This window comes from Lycorma delicatula, chromosome 2 (assembly GCF_047948215.1).
Source record: "Lycorma delicatula isolate Av1 chromosome 2, ASM4794821v1, whole genome shotgun sequence".
NCBI classification, from domain to species: Eukaryota; Metazoa; Arthropoda; class Insecta; order Hemiptera; family Fulgoridae; genus Lycorma; species Lycorma delicatula.
Window position 1 is genome coordinate 67,322,480 of NC_134456.1, and position 25,675 is coordinate 67,348,154.

General features: G+C 28.6%; 1 protein-coding gene across 1 annotated transcript in view; it reads right to left on the reverse strand.

The window, feature by feature from the left end:
- Positions 1 to 19,776, reverse strand: part of LOC142318887 (uncharacterized) — a 159,575-nt gene extending 139,799 nt beyond the window's left edge. The window contains exon 1 of the mRNA XM_075355509.1: positions 19,660 to 19,776. Coding sequence (XP_075211624.1) covers positions 19,660 to 19,689 — 30 coding nt within the window. The 5' untranslated portion in view covers positions 19,690 to 19,776. The remainder of the gene's footprint in view (positions 1 to 19,659) is intronic.
- Between the last annotated feature and the right edge of the window lie 5,899 nt (positions 19,777 to 25,675).

The following is a 25,675-nucleotide window of genomic DNA, read 5'->3' on the forward strand; positions in this document are numbered from 1 at the left end:
AATTCTACGTATATCAAATAAAAAACAAAAAATTAAAAATAAATAAGTAAAAAAAAATCACGTTAAAGAAAACGAAAGAAAATTCTGATTTTTATTTCTTTATAAGCTAATATCGATGTGAAATGCACATATTTAATTAAATATCTACTCTTATATATAAAGAGAAAGAGGATTTTTTTTTGTTCGTAATAAACAAAAAATCTACCCGATCTATTGCTACTAAATTTTTACCCATCTTTCTTACCATAACTGAGAAGGTTTTTGGATATATTTCATCTTGAAAAAAAATTATATGTAATAGTGGAGGATGGTCGGTTAAGAAAAAACTTTAAATAGTTGAATTAATGAACAGGGTTGGAACTGTGAATGGTTCGAAACAATGGAATGAATAATTTTACGTGATAATAAAATTAAATTTACAATTAATAAAGTAATCTATTTATATTTCATCAAATTTAAATTAAATAATCTATCTATATTTTACCTCGAAATATCTTTAAATATATATATTTGTATAATTGGAGATTTGGAAGTTGAAGAACAAACTTTAATGAAATGAATTAGTGAATTTTGAACTATGAGTGTATCTCACTGTGTGAGCTGTGTTTGAACTGAATGATTATGAATATCTAAAAACTAATTTCTCGATTTTTTGAAATTCCAAGTTTTAAGGGTTAAAATGGATCTTTGAATTTTTTTTAACCCCTGTTGCTTTTTCAATTTCTCGGTAACAAATAAAGAAATCAAGCTTATTTTTGGTTAGTGTAATCTTCATGTCAATCAACCAGCTTTAACATTTTTAAAATGGTCATGAACAAAATTAAAATAAGTTTGAACAATGATTGTAAATTTTCCCAATCCCCATTATAGTTAACGAAATATTCAGTATATTTGGGCTTGCAAATACTCTTTAGATAAATAAAGGGCGTTTCATAATGTTCTTCGGAGTTTCGAAAATTCATTAACAAAAGACTATTTCACTCATAAGAATAAAACAAGTAGTAATATACGTAGTAGTTAATATAGTAGTAATATACAAGTCGTACGTAGTAGTACGAAAGAGTACTTCAAATAGTTTTTTTTTCACATATACTATACATTTAGTAAACCATTTGCTCGCTAGGCGTCGACAGTAGAGAAAATGGCTGTCACGGAAAGCGAGAAGTCATTTTGTGTATTAGAATTTCACTTGTCAAAGTCAGTAATTTTTGTGCAACGTGCATTTCGGTTGAAATTCCATAAGGAGTCACCAAGTGACAATTCAATTCGTGCACGGTATAAACAATTCAGTGAAACTGGTTGCTTGTGCAAGCGAAAATCAACTGGTCGTCCATAACCTCAGAAGTCAATGTCGAACATGTGCGTGCAAGTTTCATTCGAAGCCCGTCAAAATCGACTGCGGCTGTAGACAGAGAATTAGGAATTCCGAAAAACAATAGTGTGGAGAGTTCTCCGTAAACGTTTATTATGCAAACCGTACCATCTTCAATTAATCCAGCGTCTTTCTGATGGATATAAAACACGTAGGCTGGATTTTTGTTTACAGTTACAGGAAAATATGTTGTTAGATGAAGTTTTTCTAAACAAAATAATTTTCAGCGGTAAAGCTACTTTCCATATTAGCGGCAAAGTAAACCGTTATAACGTGCGAGTTTGGGCAACTGAAAACCCACACGCTTATTTGGAACACATTCGGGATTCTCCGAAAGTAAACGTTTTTTGTGCGATCTCTCATGAGGCAGTGTATGGGCCGTTCTTGTTTATGGAAACGACAGTTACCGGCATGATATACCTGGATATGTTACAATTATGGCTTATGCCTCAGCTACTCAACGATTTCATTTTCCAGCAAGATGGTTGTCCTGCCCATTTTCATGACGAGGTTTGACAGTACCTTAACACAACATTACCTCGGCGTTGGATAGGACGTGCGTCTGAAGAAGACCAACTCATTATGCTGTGGCCACCTAGATCACCAGACCTCACGCCATGTGATTACTTTCTCTGGGGTTACGTGAAAGATAAGGTGTTTATCCCACCAATGCCGCACGATATCGCTGAGCTAAAGGATCGCATAATCAATGCAATCAACTCTATCGAAAATGACTAGAACTAGTTTGGCAAGAGCTAGACTTTCATGTTGATGTGTGCCGTGTCACCAGAGGAGCACATATTGAACATTTATAGATTTTAACAAAAACTGTTGAGTCGTTTCATCACCTCGTACAATTTTAATTTAGATAAGTGAAATGCTTTTTTTTTGTACTGAATTTTTGTAACTCCTAAGAACATTATGAAACGCCCTGTATTTAAAAACCCCTTTTCAGTTTTTTTAAATTCCGATTTCTTTATGGCGTGCGAGGGTTTACGGCGCTGTGGCTCAACAAACATAGCCACTGCCACCGTTACTATGTGTATGACTGGCTGCACCTGCCTCCAGTTACTTGACAGACAAATATAAAATAAAAAGGTTGATCGCCACGGGAAACGCAAGTAACTATATAGCGCGGGCGAAGCTGCGACTGGTAACTATATGGAAAACTAAATTATTAAGTTCCATAATAAAACATTATGGGAAGAGATAGCAATAACTATTATTATATACGCACCTATTCATTAATGGTTTATGTAACATGTAACATATAAACCCCTTACAATACGAAGTATTATACAGTATAATTTCATATTTGAAATTCCTGATCAAAATATTTTACAAAAGTTTTATATTCTACACAGTAAATAAATAAATATAATTATTTCATTATTTCATTGATTTCCGGACAATAGAACAATAACAGTACCTCGGTATATTGTCCTAACATAGAAAATCAATGGCAATAATTTAACGTATTGTGATAATTCTTCACAACGTTACAATGGTCTATGTAATTAAAAAAAAAAATTAAAAAAAAATAATAATTATAGCAAGATATATATTAAATATAAATTATAACAAAATATATAGATCTTTCATCAACAAAAAAATAAATAACTTTATAAGTCATCTTTATCATTGAATTAAGCATCCTACCAACCATAAGTCGGAATCGGTGAGTAGATATTCTATTTTCGTCTTGAATACACCAAACAAAAATGTCTTAATTTTTTTACATATTCATACTGGAAAACTTGGCTTAGCTCTTTTATAAATAAAAAAAAAACGTTTCTTTTATCACAAAGTTTTATTAAACCTTTTATTTTGTAAAGAAAATAGGAAACAGCTAGACATAACATTTATGGAGCTATACTGGTTATTAGGAAGGAAATCGCAAATATCCCAATCTAACTAGCTACTTTTGTACAAAGTGATTCTTAAAACGGTTTGAACATAAGGAATCCAACTCTGGGATACGGCAAGTACCAGCAATATAGAGATTATTCAGACGTTTTCAGAATAGAATTTCGAGATGTATTATACAGGCGCTGTGAGTAGTATGGAACAACGAAATTAACGAATACTTACGATTAGCGTGTGTTTGCGAGGAAATCGATTGATTTCCAACCAATTACAAAATGACACTTAACGACAACGTAAACTATCTAACTGTTAACCTCTGAGAAAATGAGGAAGATAGAAGGCGATTAAAACGAGTACATGTTTGGAACTAAGAACCTGATAGAGATACTCAGGACGATGCCTCTCTTCTTAAGTTCTGGAACATCAAAGTATTTTTTATATTTATGTTTATGATCATTTATGTTTGTAATGTTACTTGTCTCTATGTTACTTTTTTTTCTATTTATGTTGTTGTTTTATTCATGGTACTAGAGATTAATATGATTTGTAGATCATTACTAGGTGGACTTTAACGATGGTTATGCTGCCTTTGATTTACTGTTAATGTCTAGATTGTATTTAATTAAGGTGTTTCAAGGGAAACTCTTTTAAAATTTGATTATTATGATGAAACTTAATTATGGTTTCTAATCTACAAAACCAATTGTAAGTATAATTTATGATACAAAAAAAAATAGTTGTCTAAGGTCATGCAATCAGATAAAACATTAAAAACCTTATCAATAACTTATTATTTTATCTTGTAACAGAATATATAATTTAGAAAACGCTTATTCTTTTTACTTTTTAAGGGTTTTATAACCACAAAACTCTAAATCTGCACAAAAACCTCAAGAGATATTTTTTGTTTCACACATTTCATGAATGAATTTTGGAAACAAATATCCTGTTTCTAGAAATAGGATTATTATACATTTTTCCAACTTTTATTACACTAACCCATCGATTTCAAAACAAGGTACAATTATGGTGGTAAAACGTTTTAAAACCTTTATACTTATTAAGGATATTATTTTTTCTAAATAAAATATTTGTACTTTTCAAACATTATCACAGTTGTGAGGGAGAAATTTTTTAATATCTGCTTACCAAAAACCTTAATTTTTAATATTAATTTCAACAGCGCAAAATATGTTACTTAACATATGCTTTACGACAGATTATTACAGAGATTTTTCGTACAGTTTTAAATTTATTCACATATTTTTAATTTTTTGTATATTTTCCCAACTATCCAGAGTACATGAATAGCAACTGCACGTTTTTTTTCTGATAGTCTCTGTAGTTCGACAAAAAAGTATTGTTGTAGTTTTAATACAAAATCGCCAAATTTTTACATTTTCCACTCTGTAATACATTGATAACAAAAGTTGTATTATTTATTTTTCTGTTGTGATTAAATTTGTTAATCTTTTCGCCAAGAAAGATTTTTAATTCTATTATCTGAAACTACAATATAAACTACATCAAATCAAAAGTTCACAGGACTTCTCAGATATACCGATTATAATTAAAGCCAAGTTAATCTACAGGCAACATATATCACAGTTGCGAAGAGGCAGAAATGTTCATTCAATTTTCTAAATAGCAGTTTGTATGCTGGATTTTGTTTAACCGTAAAACATATCTTGCTACATACCCATTTTCCGTACTTTGTAATTATATTGTTTAAATAATAAAATGATACAACTTCATGTTTTTTTTTCTATTTAACTCAACGTTAGTTCCTTTCTCTCATGTTTCATGATCTGAAATGATTCTATTAATTTTAAAATTGAAATTATCTTCTAGCAATGAAATTGTACTACTCGTTACTTCCTCTATAATTTATATAACGTAAGAAGGTGGGCATGGTATTACGTGACTGAACGTACTGGAGCGACGGTGGAAGGGATGCTATTTACTATTGGTCGATGAGCAAGTCGTTACTATAGGGACCCAGTTACGGTTCGGTCACCAACTAGCAATACAAGAACACCATAATTTAGCGCGAAACATCTGTCCAGCGTACTTATTATCACCGTTTTTTGAATAAGTTAGTTTTTAATTTCGTTTTGGTATACAATTTTTGAGCAGTTTTATCATAATACAGTATGAGATATTATTTATTTTTGATTGATAATAAGATTTTTTTTTTAGAAATATGGTCAATACAGTCGTCTATTTTCTTAGAGTTAATTATTTTGTAAATTATTTGTTAAATTAACTGTAAAAAAAAAGTTTAACACATTTTTTTGATCTTTTGTTCCTTGTGATGAGATTTCATAAAATTTCTAAATGAAGAATTTGTATGCGTAATGGAGTAAATTTTTTTTTTAAATACTCCCATTTACACACTAATTAATATTGTTCTAAAAGTAATGATGATGACGGATCCGATATTTGACATAGAAATGTCGTTGAGCAGCAGACCCAGCTTACGTAAAAATACTGTAATACAAATTACAGAATAAATATTCTGTATGAAAGCAGAAGCAGACTCTTCTGTAATGGAAGCGCTTCCATTACAGAAAAAAGAAGAACTGGACAAAATAAAGGATATATTAAAATTAAGAATACGTTATGTGGCTAAAAAACAACCCATTTTTTAATAAATTATTTTTAAATGTATGTTTAAAAATAACGATTTGTTTTAACTATTTTTAAAATAAAACAAAATCGTTGGTGACTATTTTAATTATATTCTGCAAAATCCCAGTATTAATTTTTAAGCATTTTAGTTAAAAAAATTAGGAAAACAAATTCTAAAATTAAGAAAATTATAATAATAAAATGATTGAATTTAATATTAAAAAAGCAATCCTTCAGTGCCAAAAAAAGACATTTGAAACTGAATTTAAACTAAAAGCATTGTACCCAATGGTATGTTTACCTCGAAAAAAGCAATTGGCATTGGAAATTATTAAAAGAAAGAAATGAAAGTTTTATCACCAATTAAAGTAAATTGAAAATGTAAATTAAGAGACAATAAGATGTATACAAAAAATTTTGAGTAAATTTCAACAACATTCAAGAAGAGAAGGTTAATATTCTATAATCAAATTAAATGAAAGAATAGATTAAGGAAGAATCTAGTAAGTAGACTCTTTAAAAGTTACACATTAAAAGAAAACAAACTTGTTTAAAGATATTAAAGAAGACATGGAAAAGGAAATTCAAGATGCAGAAAATAATACTAATTATAGAGGTATGAAAAAAGCGATAGAGGACGCTCAGTTTGAAAAGAAAACATCAAATTCGACTTTAAAATGGATTTAACAAAGAAAGAAATCAAATGCACTTAGAATGAAAAATTATTGGAAAGAAAGAAAAATGAAAAGAAGAAATTATAATTACGAGCTTATGCTTTATCTATGAAAGTAAAAGGAATTCGTTTTTTTTTTTAATGACAGTTTTTATCCCCGGATAAATTCAGAGATGTTTAATTATAACAGAATATTTTACGAAAGGCCACCATAACAGGGCTTTTAGTGATCCATTTCTCTATCAATTACAGACTCCTTAATCAGCCTTCAAACTTGTTGATCAGTATTTATATTACGAATCTTTTTTTCATAATTAATACTTTTTCTAATTATGTTCTGATATTATTATTTCTTTTCTTTAAGTCCTTTTTTCCTTAAAACCACAAACACTATTGCAATAAGGTAAAATTTATATAATATTTAAATACATTAATCACGAGGAACTAATAATTTACATGTATACATTTGTATATATGTGTCTCGGTGTGCGTGCGTACGACTATAGCTTGCAGCGATAGCCAAAAGGCGGATTTTTTTGCCGCGTATCTATGCAGTGTCTTCAAGCCACACGATTCGGAAGATATTGATGAAGAGAACTTTGACTTCCTGGATAACTATGCTTCCCGTTGAGACTCGTTAAGGCTGCGGATGTATCGCGAGAGATTGGTAGATCAAAGTGCGCGAGGAAGGCCCCAGAGATTTGATTTTGGTGACTGGTAAAATGTTGTTTTATGTTACCGTCTTCAGGATTGCTTTATATAACCCACCTGTTCAATGTCGTAATTCGGACAACATGATTCCCTCGGATTGAGAGGTATCGGTGGTTAGTTTGGTTTTAAAGCCAAAATGCTGCAGATGATGTGTCTTCAAAAAACAGGTAAGCTTGCTTCCTATTCTTTGTAAGGTCTTTCAAAGGCTATTCTTCAAAGATTATCGCCAAACTCAGAGAAGGATAACGTTATTCCTGATCACCAATTTGGCTTCAGAGGCGGCCATTCACACATCGAGCAGGCCCAAATAATTGTTAGTGGGATCATTGAGTGCCTACAAATAAATGAAAACGGTACGACAGCCTTCCTATACGTTCAACAAGAATTCAACAAATTTAACTACCCGGTCTCCTTTTCAAACTGAAGTCAAGCCTACCTACACCGGTCTATTTTGGGTTACGTATTTACCTAGACGGGTGATGTTCTCAATTCAAATAGAGTCAGGCATTGTCTGTCTACATAGACAATCCATCAGGAATTCCGCAGGGTTCCGTTTTAGGTGCGATTCTAAATTTTATATGAACTGCAGACCTTTCTGGTAGAGAAAATCCCACGGTTGCGTCCTTCACGGATGATACGGGGATTTTAGTAGTAGATTGTAACCCGAACTTGCCTCGGGCAATCTGAAAGCTGCACTCTACCTTATTAAGGAATGGCTCCATAGATGGAGGATGAAAATCAACCCTGCCAAATCGACTCACGTGACATTCACCATAGCAGGAGTAGTTGAGCTCCGGTTCAGCTGGACAATATTCTCATACCTGACCGCAAACACGATACAGTAGCTTGAGTTATATCTAGGTCGTCGATTGATCTAGAAGGATCGCGTCAGAGAGGAGACAAATGAATGATAAAATTGCACGAATGTACTCGCTCCTCGGTAGACAATCTTATTTGCCCTTGACGAATAAACTATTAGTTTACAAAGTTTTCCTGAAACCAATATGTAGGTATGTTACACCAATATGCGGAACTACTTGTAATAGTAACGTTGAAATTATCCAACGGGTTGCAAAAAAGGTTGTCAGGGTGGTATCAGGGTCTCATGGTTCGATAGGAACGATGAATATACTTAACAATGGTAAGGAAAAAGATGAGTATTGTAGGTCTAGCACTGGATTTCACTGATCTTTCAGGGCATCGATGATCATCGATAACCTATGGGATGATACAGCTGTGATTATGTTAAAGATAGTTTGAAATTTAAGAATCTATATTGGAATTTGACGTATGTTGATGCTGATGGTTGACTCTGAGTCGGCTGTCTGATTCTCTGCTGAGAATTCGTTGTCTATTATTTTCTGTCTATTGATTTTATTATGTCTATTGTTTGTTTGTTTTGTATCTTCCTTTATTATTTGTGACTTTACTCGGATGAATTTAATGTTTTGTGACTTTATTACTTGTTATCTTTGTTAAATGTTGTATTATTTTTTATAGTAATTTTATAGTAGTTGTGTCATTAGCATATTGTTAATATTTTTTTAAGCAGGGCTATCTTTAGATGGTCTCCTGACGTTACTTATATTTAAAATTATAATTCTATGATCGCAATCCTTTTGGTGACCGAGTTTAAAGATAAATTGCTCAAAAAAAATATATGTTTTTTTTTATATATCTAAAAATTACATTTTACATCATTTCATTATTACAAATTTTTATTTCAACAAAATTTTGTTATAATCGGATTTTATTTTTTTCATTAAATTACCTCTATAGAAATTAATTTAATATGATTAAAACCCTTTGAGAGATCAGAAAACTTAAAGTAATTTTCTACATAAGTTAATATTGAAGAACACTTGATCGTACATTTGAGCATGAAAAGAGAAAAAAATCTGTAGAAATAACCTCAAACATTGCAAAAATAATCGTTTAAAAGCCTTTTCAACTCCATAACGATCACTTTACTTTTATTAAAAAAGTTCACATATACACTTATATATATATATATATATATATATGCAGTATATAAAATTTATTCTTTTCAATATTGTACTGTGGTGTTAAAAATTATTCATGAATATGGTTAATAAATCATTGTGCGAGTGTGTGTTTGTAAATATACAGAGTAATTTAGGAGAAAAGGGAAAAATTTTACAGTTAATTCTAGACCTTAAAACAGAGATAAATTTCATACAAACAAATGTCTGAAAACACTTTTTTATCGAGTTATGGCTAGAAAAACATTTTCTCCGGATTTCTGTTCCACCGGTGAAATGAGGTTCTGAACCTTTTAAGGAGTTTATATAAAGCATTAAACTTGATGTTTCTTATGTTCTTTGATATGAATAATCAAATAAAACAGGTTTCAAAAATTAATTTTGTGAGTTTTCATGATATTCAACGTAAAATAGAAAATTCAATGACGTTAAACATGTCTGTTTTTTAGGTTTGAATATAATTGCTTTGTTAAACGAGTGGTAAATTCGTAAAATTTATCATAAAAAATTATAGACTATTTAATTCTGAGAAAAATTATGTAATAAAATCAATGAAAAACGAATCAATTTTATCTATTAAACCAAAACAGAGAAATATTATGAATTTGTAAAAATTAATAATAACAGACTTTAGTACAAAAAATGTAGACCTTTGAAAACTTAGGTTGACAACACTAACAATAAGCTTCGAAATTAATTAGAATATTAGTCATTTTTGTCCTAGAATTGTGGTTTCTTGTTAATAATAAACGTAAGGCAGTTTAGTTTTTTTGACATAAATTTAATTTGTTTAATTATTTTTGAAAATAAAATTATGTAATGATTTTTTGTTTGTTGTACTCTAAACTTTACCTGCATTTTTACAATTTAATCTGAATTTTAAAAAGTGAAATTTCATTTTGTTTTTTTTTTTGTTTTTGAAATTGTCGCATTCCTTTACTCATGCAGAATATGTTGATATGATTTTTATGTACGGCTTTTGTGATGAGAGTGCTCCAACTGCGATGGAAGAATTACCGAAGTAGATATCCTGCACGCGTAGTTCCAAACCATAGAGTATTTTCTAAAATGTTTAATAATCTTTGTGAGAATGGTAGACTACCTGCATGTTTTATTTGAATGTCAACCGGTACAAGGTAATGAAAGGGAGAACATTCTTCAGGTTGTACAACTTAGGCCCACAACGAGCACTTACAAGAATTTCTACATGAATCAACATTCAACAAATTACATTATGAAGGACGTTCCGTGCTCATGGACTGTCCTTATCATGTTCAGAAAGTTCAACACCTCCAGCTTGGTAACCATGCCAAGCAACTGCAGTTTTGTCTCCCAGTTAACAATAATTAGAACTTAATTCCGTTCATACTATTTTCGGAAGAAGCTACTTTTACCCATAATGACATAACCAACGCACGGAATTCACGTCGGTGTTCTGAATAATACCCTCATGCTATAGTTCAGTTAAATTTGCAGCAACGTTTATCGGTGAACGTTTGGTGCGGCATGATCGACAACCAGTCAATAAGCCCTTTCATACTATAACAACAGAGAAATTGTTTACAGTTTTTAAACAGTGAATTTCTTCCAGTGTTTGATAATTTCTCACTGGTGAAAAAAAAAATGAAATGTACTATCAACTTGATGAAGAACCAACACGTGACACAAACAAAGAAAGACAGTTCTTAGGTATAAAATTTACTGGTAAATGGATTGGACGAAGAGTGAGGGTAAATTGACCACCTATATTACTATAGGTGATATAGGTGGTCAATTTTAGTACTGTATTCTCTTACATTACTGTTTATGGTGATAGATAAAATGCGAGGTACACCAGCAAAAAATGGACACACGTGATGAACCGATTGATCAAATCCTTAATGCTGCTGCCATCATTAAAGAACGCAAAAACATTTCATTGGCGACAGAAAATGCAAAGAAACGAATAGAAAATTGTATCGATGACAATGGTGGAATTTTCTATTATTGTAAATTAATACAGTATAAACCATAGTGAGTACTTTTTTCAAAGTAAATTATAAGTATTTTAATTTTTCAACGCTCTAAATTATTTTACTGAAAACAACTGTATTTAATTTTTACAAATTCGTAACATTTTTTTGTTACTTTTTTCTGTTTTGTTTTTAATAATAAACGTTGAGTTTTTCATAAACCTTATTGCATCAATTATCTCAGAATTAAATTCTCTACAAGTATTGATAATAAAATTTACGTACTTACTACTCATTTAACAAAGATATTGTACATCAAACCTAAAAAAACGTGTTTTTCGTCACTGAGCTTTCTGTCTTACTTTGAATATCATAAAAATTACAAAAGATACAGTTTTGGGATCTATTTTATTCCTTTTTACAAGTTAAAAAACATAAGAAACCATCAAATGTTTACTACTTTATATAACGTCTTAAAAATGTCAGTATGATATCATTTCACCTGAGGGAACAGAAATCCGGGCTAAATTCTTTTCTAGCCGTAACAAAAGCATTTTTGGACATATGTTTGTATAACTGTTTTCCTTATTTTAAGCTCTAGAATCAATTTAAATATTATTCCCCTTACTTCCTGAATCACTCTGTATATACTTGATGAAAAACTTTTTAAGTACATTCCCGTGCGGATTTACAAAAAGATAAAAAATTAATTAAATACATACAGTACAACTTACTGTATGACGAATTAATAATAAGTATATTTTATTGTAAATAACAAAAAAACAAAAACAAAGTAGCTTGTGGTAGATACCATTGATTCTGATTCGAAAAAATATGTTTCAAATATATAGAAACACTCATTAAGAAATTAAAATTTCTTAAAAAGTGTTTCGTAGAAATATTTCAATTTAAGTGTTCCCCTTTCAAAATAATGGATGAAAAGTACTTATAGACCTATAAAACGTACTGTATATAATTTAACAACTAATTTTATTTACAGTTACTTTTATATAAAATTGTAAATAAATATGAATATAGAACTTGACTTAAAAAAAAATAATAAACAACCTATTTCATAAATAGGCTATTACTTGCATTAAAAAAAAATTAAATTTTCAAGAATGAAAAAAAGATAGATGAATAAAGGTAACTGAAATAAATATAATGAATAATAATAATAATTTCATGTGACGTTATAGTATATAAAAACTATGCTCAAGATAGTGATTTCAATAGAATGAAATTATGCGACTTATTAGTTTTTACCGAATGTAACTTGATTCTCTAATCTGAAGAAGTCTTCACTGTTGTTAATAGAATAATTGCAAATATGATGTTTTCTTAATCTTATTTTTCAAGTAATTAATTTAAAAATTTTCAATTTTATTTATACGCGTATTTATTTAGTTTTTATTTCACGCTGGGAGTAAATTTTTTTCATTAATGAGAATATTGACAAAAGTAATTAATCATTTTAAAAAAATATTAAATTTGACAGTTAATATGAATAGGTATTTTAAAATAAATTTTATCTCATCACTGGATATTCTTTAGAGATTTAATTCAAAAGTGGTATTGCAAAAAACGTCATAAATAAAAATAGCCTCATGGTTTAATAATTAAAACTTAATGAATATTCGTGTAAATATTATATAACGTTTTATACATAATATAAGATATAATTGAATAATGAATATAATATAATTTTAAATTGTTGAATACTGATTTTATACTATTGTTCATACATAAAAACATATATATATATATATACATACATACATACGAGCATATACACAGAATTTTCATAACTATGAAGGACTCTTCGCCTATGACCCTAAGTTAAAGTAAATAGATCCAAAATTAGTATTTGTCAAATTTATAAATTATTTAACTGATTCCTTACCCGTTAAAATATCACAAGGTTTTTACTTCCTAATATCAACTTACTTTTTCAATTTATATGTTGAAAAAATTCACTGTAGAATATATTTTTTCTAATTTTCAAGAGATAACATGTTATTGTGTAATCTATGCCTTCTATACTTTTAAACACATTTATAGACACATGTACATAAATAATTAAGTTATATAATTAGTTGCAATTATTTTTACCAAATCTTTTTAATGTCAATAATAAATAAAATCAGTACAATTTTCAATAATTATTTGAAATGTATCTTAAACATTAAAATACCATTTTTTAATTTGTGTCATTTTTTTAGTTTATTTATTTAGTTATTTTTTTAAGATCATAAAATTGAGATTTTGATACTAATTGTCAATTATTTTTATTGGTTTGAAAACATTTCTGTTTGGAAAATTTGCTAGTTATTTAGACTAATTTTATCATAAGGAAAAAGTTCACAGAATTGCACACTTGTATACTGTTTTGATAATTGTTCTTTTACTGTTTATTTATTTTCATCGATATAAAGCACATTTTATGTTTAATTATGTTTCCATAAGTTTGTTCTCGATATGGAATTTAAATTTGTTATAATATTTTTACTTGTGAACATTTATTTGCAAAGAATGCTAACATTAGTTTCATAATGCTAATCCCGTTTAACTGCTGCTACATTATCCGTATTGATATCATTTGGAAAGTCATATTTATTGAGAAATTTTTTTATCTATGATAATGTAACACAATAGCATAGTTTTGTTCAAAGTTTTAGAAAAAACACTTTCATAATTGAGTTTAAACTTTGAATTTTTTTTCCAAGAGATAAAAATGATAAAAAATTATTATTTGCATAAGAAAGAACAAAAATAAAGTAAGAAATCTTATAAGAATAAATTTTAACCGTTAACTATAAATTTCTTGAAATGGCAGTGGATGAAGTAAAACTAAAAAACACTTTAGATCTTCGAATTTTATTCGAAACGTATGTATTGATACACTTTATGTATTACTCTAATTAAGATGCGGTATTGTCTACAATTCCATTTTTATTCAAAACAGTAATCCTACAAGATGAGAATGATTAAGATAAATTTAGAACTGACAATTTTAAATAACATAATCCCATACGTTATCTGTTATTTGAGAATCAATCAAAGATAATTGTGCTATACAAAATATTTTTGCTGGTTCCTCTATTCTCTATTCGGTATTGATTCCATAAAAGCTAATTTCTTATGTTTAAAAACGTTAAAATTTGGTATATGCAATGCAGTTAATCAAAGCGAATGAAAAAATTAAAAATATCTTAACATTTTTAATGAGTTGTAGAAAACATTATTTTGACAAATTATACATTTTTTAAAATGTAAATTTTAGAAAAAAAAATACTTAGCATATAATTACATTCTTTAAATAAGGAAAGGGGCAAATCTGATAAATAAATGTATAAGGATTGGAAAAATTAAAAACCGAAACATAAAAAATTATATATAAATGTAATATTTTTTCAAAATAGAACCACAAACCTGTACTGTTAAAAATAGGCTTTTGTCGAAAACGGATAAATAAGTTATAATGTTAGTAAATTTTTATTTTATCTTTCTTAATCCGCTGTTGCAGTACCATTTATAGTACAGAGTTGTAAAGTATACCCTGGAAATAGAATTTAAGGAATTTATAGTCTTAAATATACATTGAAATCCTACTTTCTGAAATTAATCAATACATAAAATGTGTTCTGCATCTGCGTTGTTTGGTAATAATTTCTTCCTATTTCTTTTGAAAAAATGTTCAATGTTTGATTTTATATTTATTTTAAATTGGTATTTTCATTGACTTCGTATTCCGTGATTTATTAGATAATTCTCAGAATTATATAAATTAGTATTTTATAATTATTTATAATAAATTGTCTGTACATTTTAAAGTGTCACTTTATGTATAATATGTTTAAGCGTTTTGTATTATTAGTATTTATACATAAAAACCACTTTTCAAACGCATTTTATTATTATCCCATTTCATAGGTTATCATGAAGTTATGGTTTTTCAGTTTTGCAAAAATGGTTTCAACCATCTACTATATTCATTACTTTCTTAAATATTTATTTACTAATTATGATTTTCGTGGCCTGATTTATATCTGTAGAGTGGGAATCGATGTGGCTGCTTTGGAATTACTGGAGAATAGATGAGTCAAACCAGAACCTTTTCCTTTTATAATTGTTTTTTTTTTTTTTTTTACCAATTTAAATAGGTATTAAACTTACTTACGATTAAAAATTGATTTAATATTTAATTTGCATCCATATTTTATAATTTTTAATATTATACTCAAGATTTATGACTTACAGAGTCTTGTATTCATCGTATTGAGTGTGACGTCATTTGAAAGATTGTTTCAGATAGACTACGACAACTAGATAAATGTACCTCAGATAATACCTATGTAACAAGTTCGTTGACTACAATAGTTCACTCGAGTTAAAAAAGCGTAAAACTAAGTTAACGGTATGGAGTAGGTGTCAACAACTGTAGTTCTTTTGTTGTAAGGATAGTGAGACATCCAGTTCAGTAACACAGCACTTTTAAGAACAGTTTATCATTATACAGTACATATACGTATTTATGTAGTTAGTGCGTCGTTTTGTTGTTAACCTACATTAAAAGATGACAAAAATATCCACTATTTTAAGCTAAATAAGCTTTTATTTTAAATTCTTTGGTTTTGAAAACCTGTAGCTTCAGTTACACACTAAATTGTTATTCATAAAAGAAAAAAAAAATCTAAATATTTTTATATTTGTACTTTACATAATTTAAAACTGAGACACAAAAGTCAATCAATCTTAATATAAACGATCGCGCATACTGTACCTTTATTATGAAAATTACATTAAAGTTAGCCCTTCAATTAGAGTTTCTATGACGTCAAACTGAATATGACTGAAATATTATTTACCAGTGAATATGTTTATTTTTCAATATTACATCCTTATTTAAAAAACAATGCTATGTAAGATGCTATATAAACCTGAAATACTAAAACGTTCATTGTTCATCATCAACAGAAGTATAAGTAATAATCGTTTTAATTGGTTTGTGGAATTATTTATAAAATGCTAAACTTATTGATGGGATAAATTAAAATTCTATTTTCAAATTCTCAATTATAAAGTCAGTGAGTTTTGTTTCATTTAAATTTTGAAGTATAAAACATTAATCAAAAACATTTTTTAATAATCTTTTTATTAATAACACTCTTATGATTTGATTGCTCTTGACAAATAGACTTCAAAAGCAGTCGAGTCAAAATCATAGGCAACTCATTAGATGATTCCAATTTAGTCAAATAAATGAACAATGAACAGTGTATTTTCATACTCGTACAAGGTAAACAAACACAAATTAATTTCCCTTAAGGACAAATGTAATGTTGGAAATTTGTTTGTAAACTAGAAATAATATAATCTAATAACAAAACATTTCACAATTTTCAAGCCTCTGTGTAAAATAACAACTAAATGGAATATGAAGTTTGGTTATGTTTGGTCGATGTTTTATATATTTTCTCAATAAAAGTTTCCTAGATTTTTAACTAAATTGTTTTTACTTTGAATTAAGTTTCTTAAATCTCCCGATTTTTTTTTTTTTTTTTGAGGGATGTAATTATGAAACGTTTGTGCTCTCTTGTAAGACATTATTTTCATTTGTTTTACTGATAAATTTAAAAAAAAACGTATAATGTTACATGGATTCTAATACATTTCCTCTAAATCATTAACGTAATTATTTTAACTTAGGCTGTGTTAGGTACTAATTTTAATATTATTTTTATTATTTATAAAGCATTTGGAAAAATCAAAGGAGTTAAGGCTTTTCTTAAACACCTTAATCGTAATAATTAATTTCTAGGTGTAGATTATTGTCCATTTTACTTAAAAATTGTTTATTTACAAAATATTTACAAAAAAAAGGTTTTTTAAAGGACTGATTAAAACACTACCAATTATCCCTTTTTTTCAATTTTTCTTGAAAGATTCTTTTAACAAGTAAAAAGTAAAATATTTAATTAATTAAATTTTAGGCTTCTATCATCGGTAGTGTCACAAAAAAATAGGATTTTTGTGCAAAAATATATTTATTATTCTACAATTAATGACATCTAAATAAAAAAAAAATTATTTTTCAAATTTATTTTTCTTTTTTTTGGGGGGCGGGACAATATATAATTTTTTTGCTCGTGAGCCTTTCTGTGCACGTTTTCTACATGCATGATACATAGTTGTTTACGTTTGCAATAGCCATAATTAATATCTTAAAGTTAGTTGTCTATTTTTTATCCACAACTACAAAAATTACATTTACATCGTACTGGTTGGCCAACCAGCCCTATCATAGACCTACCTATTGGTGCTTGTACTGTAGGTAGATCTATTTTTTTATGGTAACCTCGATTTTAGTGTTCTCTTTGGTTACTAATAATACAACTTAATAAATTAACTTAATGCTGTTGTTTCATTTAATCTATTATAATATTCACAATAAAGTCAGTTTCATTTTTATTTGATTTCACCTTTAGCAAAAAGATGAAATCAAATGTAAATTAAAGTTACAGATTTATGAATATTGTAGAATGGAAAGTTTATTTAAAACAAAGACCGATATTATTTTATAATAATATTGATAAAACTGTTAAAAAAAGAGAATGTAATTAAAGTTAATTTAATAAAATATTGAATATATATATTAATTATTCATGAATTTTGTTTATTATATACGAGCATAATTAGAAATATATTTTATTTAATTAATATTAATTATATTTATAAATAAATAAATATTTATAGATACATTCAATAATAAATATAAATATTTGTATTGTACTAATATTTCATTTTCATATAAGTCGTTTGGTTTTTAACTGAAAATCTTTGAACGATGAAATTCAGTAAATTAAAAATCATTTGTTTTTTTTTCGATTAATATTTACAGTGCAAACATATAGAATTTTTTGTACGTATTCGATTTCAAAAAGAGTCTATTATCCATTTTAATTGTAATCAAACACGAATATATTTCATTAAAATTGTCTGAAAATAAATTAACCTATAATAAAATAACAGTTAAATTATTAGCACATTTAATTGCGGTATTGTCTTAAACACTAAAATTATTATTTGAGTTATTTAGTTGTAAAGTATTTTAGTACGTTATTTTAAAATATTCTTTTATTTCTGAGTATCTATTAATATTTTTTCGTTTCGAATATAATAATTTTTTATTTGTTTTACCTATTTATTTTTTTGAGGGAAATAATGTTCCCGTAATAATATCGCTGTTATTTGGAAATGTTCTTTAATGTTGTTATTAAAATTTTATAAAAAATAATTCTTGCAGAAAAAACCTGTTATTATTATTATTATTAATTATTACAATAAATTAATGTTTTCGTTTTTATGTTAAATTGGTTTTTAGTGACTTAAATTAAAAATTTATGTTCATCAAAAAGTAATCTACGTACATAAAGGCACATAAAATTTTACACATTTAAAAAAATAGTAAAATTAGAATTCTTCAAATAATTTCTAAACTTAATCTCTTCAACTTTATATTTAAAATTTTTATTTCTATACGTTACCTTTTTTCAAGTCAATTCTTTCTTTTGAAAGGAAAACTTTTAATTAACATAAAAAAAATAAATAAAATAATGTTTCTTAAATTTTTAAATACTAATTTTTCTAATAAGTCATTTTTAAGCTTTTTATACATATTATATTATTGTCACTAAGATCCTGTACTAAGGTCCTGAAACATGTAGGAAACAAGTGGGCAAATTTCAATTTTTTTGGAATTTGTCTAGGAACCAGATTTTTTTTGGGACACTTCAAAATTAATTGAAATTTTATGCTAGGACTTTGCTCTATAATTTAATGACTTTTCACTCGCACTTGTTTAAATCAAATAAATACCAATAAGTCTTTTTCAAATGAAAAAATAACGAGGAGAAAAATTCGATTTGCAACCACTTGTAACTATAGGATAATTCTGTTATAACCTACCAAAAATTATCCATGTATTATTACTCTTACAGTAGCTTAAATGTAAATGTTTACGTTTATCTTCTTTTTAAGTGTAACGAATTAAGATTTATATACATTGAAACTATTACTTGCACTTACAAAGTAAAATTTTGCAACAAATTATAGGATACAACATTCTAATTTATTAATAATTAACATTTTTATTAATCTACCATGCACATAAAAAATTTAAAAAAAACAAAAAAACAATTTTTTAATTTCATGGGATGAAATTAATCGTAAATGTACATCACACATATATTTTTTAAATTAAATTATGTATTCACACTGACTCGTAAAAGACATGTAAATACAAAAAAAAAGTACTGGATAATGGAATTATCGTGATGTGTAAAGTAACAGAATAGAAAAATAGCGAATTTTAAAATAAATAATCGTGATTAAAAGGATAAAATATAAGTGTTACAGTTTCGCGTGCGTCAGGGTGAAGGTTGAGGTTACCTGAATATGCAACTGCTGCAGGTAGTTCATGACTGTTGGACGATCCGTGACCACGACTGGATTAAAACTGCTTCTCTGCGAGCTGGTACTGGAAGAGAGACGCGACTAGGATGAGGGCGGGGCTACTGGAGAGAGTGTCCTCTGTACAACTATCCTGACCTTCCCCTCGTAAGGACCTTACTCTGTTATTCTTATCTTATGCAATACCCCAATCTTATGCTCATTCTTTCCTCGCAGTATCATAATTTATTTTATTGTTTCTCTATCTTTTTTTTTTCTATAAAAATAACCAGTTTATTTCTGTGAAATTACTTTAATTCAGCTGTTTTATTATGGAATTTTTTCACGTAAACAAAGGGTAATTTTTAATTAGGATTAATTTTTGTAACATACTGATTTAATAGTAACAATAAGAAAATCTTTAAAGAAATTATCATAATTTGTGACAGACAATCTGGTAAATTCGTGTATAATAATTGTAAAACTGTCAGTGTGCCATATCATCTTAAATGATTGCAAGTTAATACATGACTAATTGATTATTGTTAATAAAATTATTACATCTTAATTATTATAAAATTAAACTTTTATTTTAATAAAAAATGTATACTACTACAACTTTTTATTTTTCCTATTTTGCTGAATATCAGAAAAGAAATCGATCCCCTGAGTTTTTCGTCATTTTGGGAACTACAAACACATGCTGTTAAGACTACAAACATATAATTTGCTGGGTAACTTGAGTATTAGGCACGTGATCTCAATAAGCTATTGGATAAACCAAAATTCGATAAAGGGGTAAAAACTATTACCGAATGATTTTTAAAAAAAGTCAGGAAACGTCAGGATATATTGTCAGGAAGCGTCAATATTAATTCCTTTTAACAATCAAAGCGGTCCGCTTCGCTCAGAGTTTTGTAACTGGAGGAATCAACAACTCTACGAGTAAGTTTTGTTTACCGACGAGGCAAGGCAAATTTCACTCGAGATGACGTCAATGACTTTCGCAATGAGCATACTTGGGCAGAAATAAATCCTCCTGATATGGTGGTAGGCAATTTTCAACACCGATTTAGCGTCAATGTACGGCTCGGCCTTCTTCACAATCAGCTGTTTGGTCCATTAATATCACCTGACCGCTTAAATGCTGAGGTCTATTTGCATTTCCTTCAAGAAGAAACGCCGTAGCTGTTTGAAAATATTACTTCAGCGCTTAGGGACAAAGTATATTTCTAGCACGGTGGCGCGCTTTCACCCTTCTCCTTGCCATTACCACTCACTGAAATCATCACTTTCCTGAGAAATGGATCTATCGTGGAGGTCCACATTCCTAGCCACCAAGATTTCCGTCTGATCTAATACCTTTAGATTTTTTCGTCTGGAGATGGATGAAAAATATTGTATACAAAACAAAAATACATTCTCGTGAGGAATTAATTGTCTATGCGGTTGAAAAAATTAAGGACAGCCCTGAAGAACTAAAATGAGCCCGAAAGCAGAACACGTTTCGTGTAATGTAGTCTAAGCAATAGTATTTCCAACGTTCTTAGTGTTACATTGTAATGTGTCTTTTTTATTAATTTTTTATTAGTAATTTTAGTATTGAAAAATATTTTAAAGAAAAATTAATAAAAACTCATAAACAAGTTTTTTGTTTGTTTTTAATTAAAAAATTTAAACATTTGTATCAAACTCATAAAAAATTACGAGTACATAAAGTATATTAAAATATTTACGGATGTCATAACGGAATGAAATGAAGAACAAAATTTGTAAAATAATTTTAAATAAATTGCAGGTTATTAACCATTAATTTTATTCATTTTATAAGTATTTATAAGTATTATGAAAATTATTCCCAAATTATCCTATGGTTTGTCACTATTTAATTATAATTAAATACAGCTGTAATAAATATTTTAATTTGCTGAATGTAACAGCTGAATGAAAAAAGATCTCTATGGTATTACTTTGCAACTACGGTTCTTCATGAAATTCCTATCTCTTCTAAAAACATAAATGAGGCTCCACTTTTTTCCAATATTTCACACAATGTTTTGGGGGAAAACTACAAATTTTCCGATTTTCTTTACTTCATTAATAGGGGAATAATAATGTTTTTAGGAATACATTAAGGAAAGTAACAATCATAAAGGAAATAAAATTAAAAACAATAGTTCTCCTACTTTCAAATCCTTTGCAAAACAGGAGTGAAACTTTGTTGCCATTCTACAAAAATAAATGTGATATGTCTTGGGAGGGAAATTATTTCGTCTTGTATGAACAGGTAAATATTTCAAAGTCAAGTTATATAAATGGTGTATATATGAAGTATTTTTCTTTATTAGCAGATGTAAAGATGACGGGCCTGATCGTTTTTATAAAGGGATATTGGACATTAATTGATTAAAAAAAAGCTGTAAAATGAGCTATACAGATTTTTAACCTCTCACCATTCAGATACCTGGCTTCAAAGACAGATTTAATTTTACACTTTACGTACTGTAATAATGAATATTAACAACTAATATATTATGATGCGTGTAATTCAATAATATAGTGTGTAAATAGAATAGTGTACTATAAGAAAAAGAAATTGATAATATATTTTGTCATCAGCACGATATTTTTTACGTTTTTTTTTTTTTGTAATCTATTAGAGTTTATTTTCAATGAAATTAGATTTTATTGAACACTTTTATAAAGGGAAATATTAAAATATGGAAACGGCTTCCTATTTAAAAATTGAGAGATACTAGGAGGTAGAAACAAGTGTGCATCTTCATAATTACAAAATTACTATTTTATGGTGTGTTTGAAATCTTTTCTGCCATCATGGATCAACCATATTAAATAATTTTTTTTTAAAATAAGCAGGTGGAAAAGTGTTAAATTGTAAAAAATTTACGAGAAAATTGACGACGAAAACCGTTTCTCGATAAGTGCCTTCGTTTTTTTTAGTTATAAGCTGTCATTTTCATAAGAAGAAATAAGTAATAAATAATTTGTTTTTTTCAAATTTATTAAATTTTTGTGAAGTCTAGTAGTCAAAATTCACTTGAGTGCTAAAATTATATAATTGTACTTAGTTAATTTAATATTAATCATTAGAAAAAAGTCAGTTTTGTTAATTTAACCCAAAAGATATTTATTTTATGTTATAACAAAAGATTTACTAATTTTTTTTTATTACTGTACTTCATTTAAAATCGGTTTCATATATATTTACAAACGAAACTATAGATATAATTGTCACCAGTGATCACGTGATGAGAGGGACAGTAAAACGCTGAAAGTCTTAGGACCCAAGAAAATCGTAAATTACAATCATGGTTGTTTGTACTTGGTTGGTGTTGAAAGTGAGTAGCTGAATATGCCTTATCCTATTCCTGATTATGACCGCACTACAACATGCAACCTTCCATCCGGATGATAAGTCGAATACACTAACCCTCAAATGGTTTGGTAGTTTGGAATATAACCCCAAACATGTAAGTAGTTCCGCTCCATAAAATGCGTCTAGCAAGGATAAAATCCAGCTGTCTGCTTAAGATAAATGCCTCGAATCTCTCTTGTTAGTGTATAATGACAATTACGTTCCATGTCGCAATTCTTAGATTTCTCGCTGTAGCAGAGCTTAGTAACCACTTTCATTAGAAGACCTATAAGTTTACAGTTTGTTGCACCAAAAACTCAGTGTTTAACGTTAGATTCTGAAACTTATATCAAATCTTCAAAGCTAGAATTGTTACTGTTCCAACTCACCACTAACTCGGAAAGTGATCGGGGGGATTGCTAAATTATTATCAGGTAGATAACCTGGTTTCCTAGATGCTCTCTGATTCGGCTAGGGGAAGTTACTATTATCTAGCTCAAAGCATTTGTGTCGTAACCTGTGGGAGTAACCTAGGAAGGGTGAACGTTGATATATAATTTCTTCTCCTTCTTTCCTTCCGTTCCAAAATCTCCTTATATACTTTACAACCCTTATACAGTTAGTAGTTAGCGAGAGGATTTGACTTCAGAGCGCACTTCTAGGTGAAGTGTTCCTATCCTTTTTCTGACAATCCGTGGTTCTGTGCCTGCCCATACATTTCACACAGTGGTACGGTCACATACATTTATTTTTTCTATGTCATACTGCTGACATCTCATACATTGTTCGATCTCTGGAGATCACCTGTATTCCGTAAATTGTACGCTGCATATGGTATTAAAGTTTAGAGAAATAACTCTTTGTCGTTATCTTGTGTTTCTAGATTAATAAAAAAATTTAGGAAACGGTTGGTTAGTATTTCCATGGTGGGTGTTGACAATGATTCGTACTCTGTAACTTTTACTTTCGATTAGCACAACCTTAAACGCTCTTTCTACTTTCCTAGTAAAGTTGTACTGTGTAAGACTGCACTTCCTGACTAGTTGAATAAAGTTTTGTATAAGCCTCACGTCCTTCGAGATCACTTTCAGTTGTTATTAATTAGTCTCTCACTGAATTTTGATTTAGTTACGACTGTTTCTATCAATTCATATAGTTTTAAAATGTCTGCAATACCACACAACGCTATTGGTAGGATTTTAATAAACTCTCGCTGATTAGATTGTTCCTCAGTCTCTTCCATAGGAAGGTATTCATTAGCAAGAGCCAAGTCATTACTAACAACAGTTTGTGACACCCTCGGTGCGCGCAGGGTTGGTTCAGTTTGTCACAGAACATTGTCTGTTTGAGAATCCGTTGTATTACATTCCCCTCATTTCCCAAGATATAATTGATATTTCCGACAATGTCATCCCTAATAAGCCTGCGACGCGGTGTTTTTCTCGGGTCCCTGTTTATTGTCATAAGTTGTCTCCTCATTAGTTTTCCCTGCTTCCTGTTATGCGATTTATTTATCACAAACGTCGTATTGCTGTTGTTAATTGAAGCAGCAAGCAGCTGATCCATAACAAAGTGATAGACGGTAGGTTACCCAGGTTGCTTCGCAAAAATAAGCGAATTAACTCCCATAAAATCTTAACAAGTAGAAATCCAACAAAAACTAATCTTATACCACACCCTACTTAAAAATTCAAATCCGAACTTCATTTCGCAGTTCCATAAATAAAATAGCACTACCATTTAAATAAGTTTATATCGAAACCATAGCAATTAAAAATAAAATTTCTTTTACATATAAATCATATTGTTTTCAGAGTGATTGAAGGTTTTCCCTCCTCCTAACCGAGTTTAAACACGTCCCACACTATCATTATGGTTCTCCCATTGTTTTTTTATTTTATTTTACTAAAATTACCTTAATCTTTGTATAATTTATATAGATATCTGATTTATATTATTATTGTGTCTTTTCAGTCCTTCGTATCCTCCTAGGTTCTTGTTTAAATCCTACTAAATTTTATATAATAGAGCTCCTCGGTGTGTGCTAAACGTTTTTAATGTTAAACGGTTTTTCTTATTTTTCTAGTATTGATTGAGCTAAAGTGTTGTAGTTTTACGTATATGAAAAACAGGCTAGATTGAACTTATTTAAGCCTATTACAGTAAAACAGCAAAACTTTAAATTACACATATACACTGTTTCTGAAATACCAATAACAGTAATTTTGAAATATCTGTTCGTTAGTTACTATTTAAGCACTGTTAAAAAAACTTTACCCTTGTTTATATAATTTTTTCCAAATTTCTATTAAAACACAATTAGAAGCCCAATATTTTACATTTTTCTACCTTTTTTTTCATAAAAACACTCGACCCACGTCTAAAAAAAATTGTATTTATTTAATGAAAGCGTAATTTAATTATACAACAGAAAACTAAGCACTCTATATATTTTCTTTCCGCATAAGTGATAATAAATGTTCAAATGTTATGCAAACGTTTCTTCATTTGTTCAATTCAACTTTCCTTATAGTTGTTGCAGCAATTCTTAAAGTTGTTGTAGAAAAATCTTCTATATTTTCCTTCAATTCATCTAGAGTGTGGTTCGTAAAAATAGTTACGTTTTCAGATCTCTCCAGA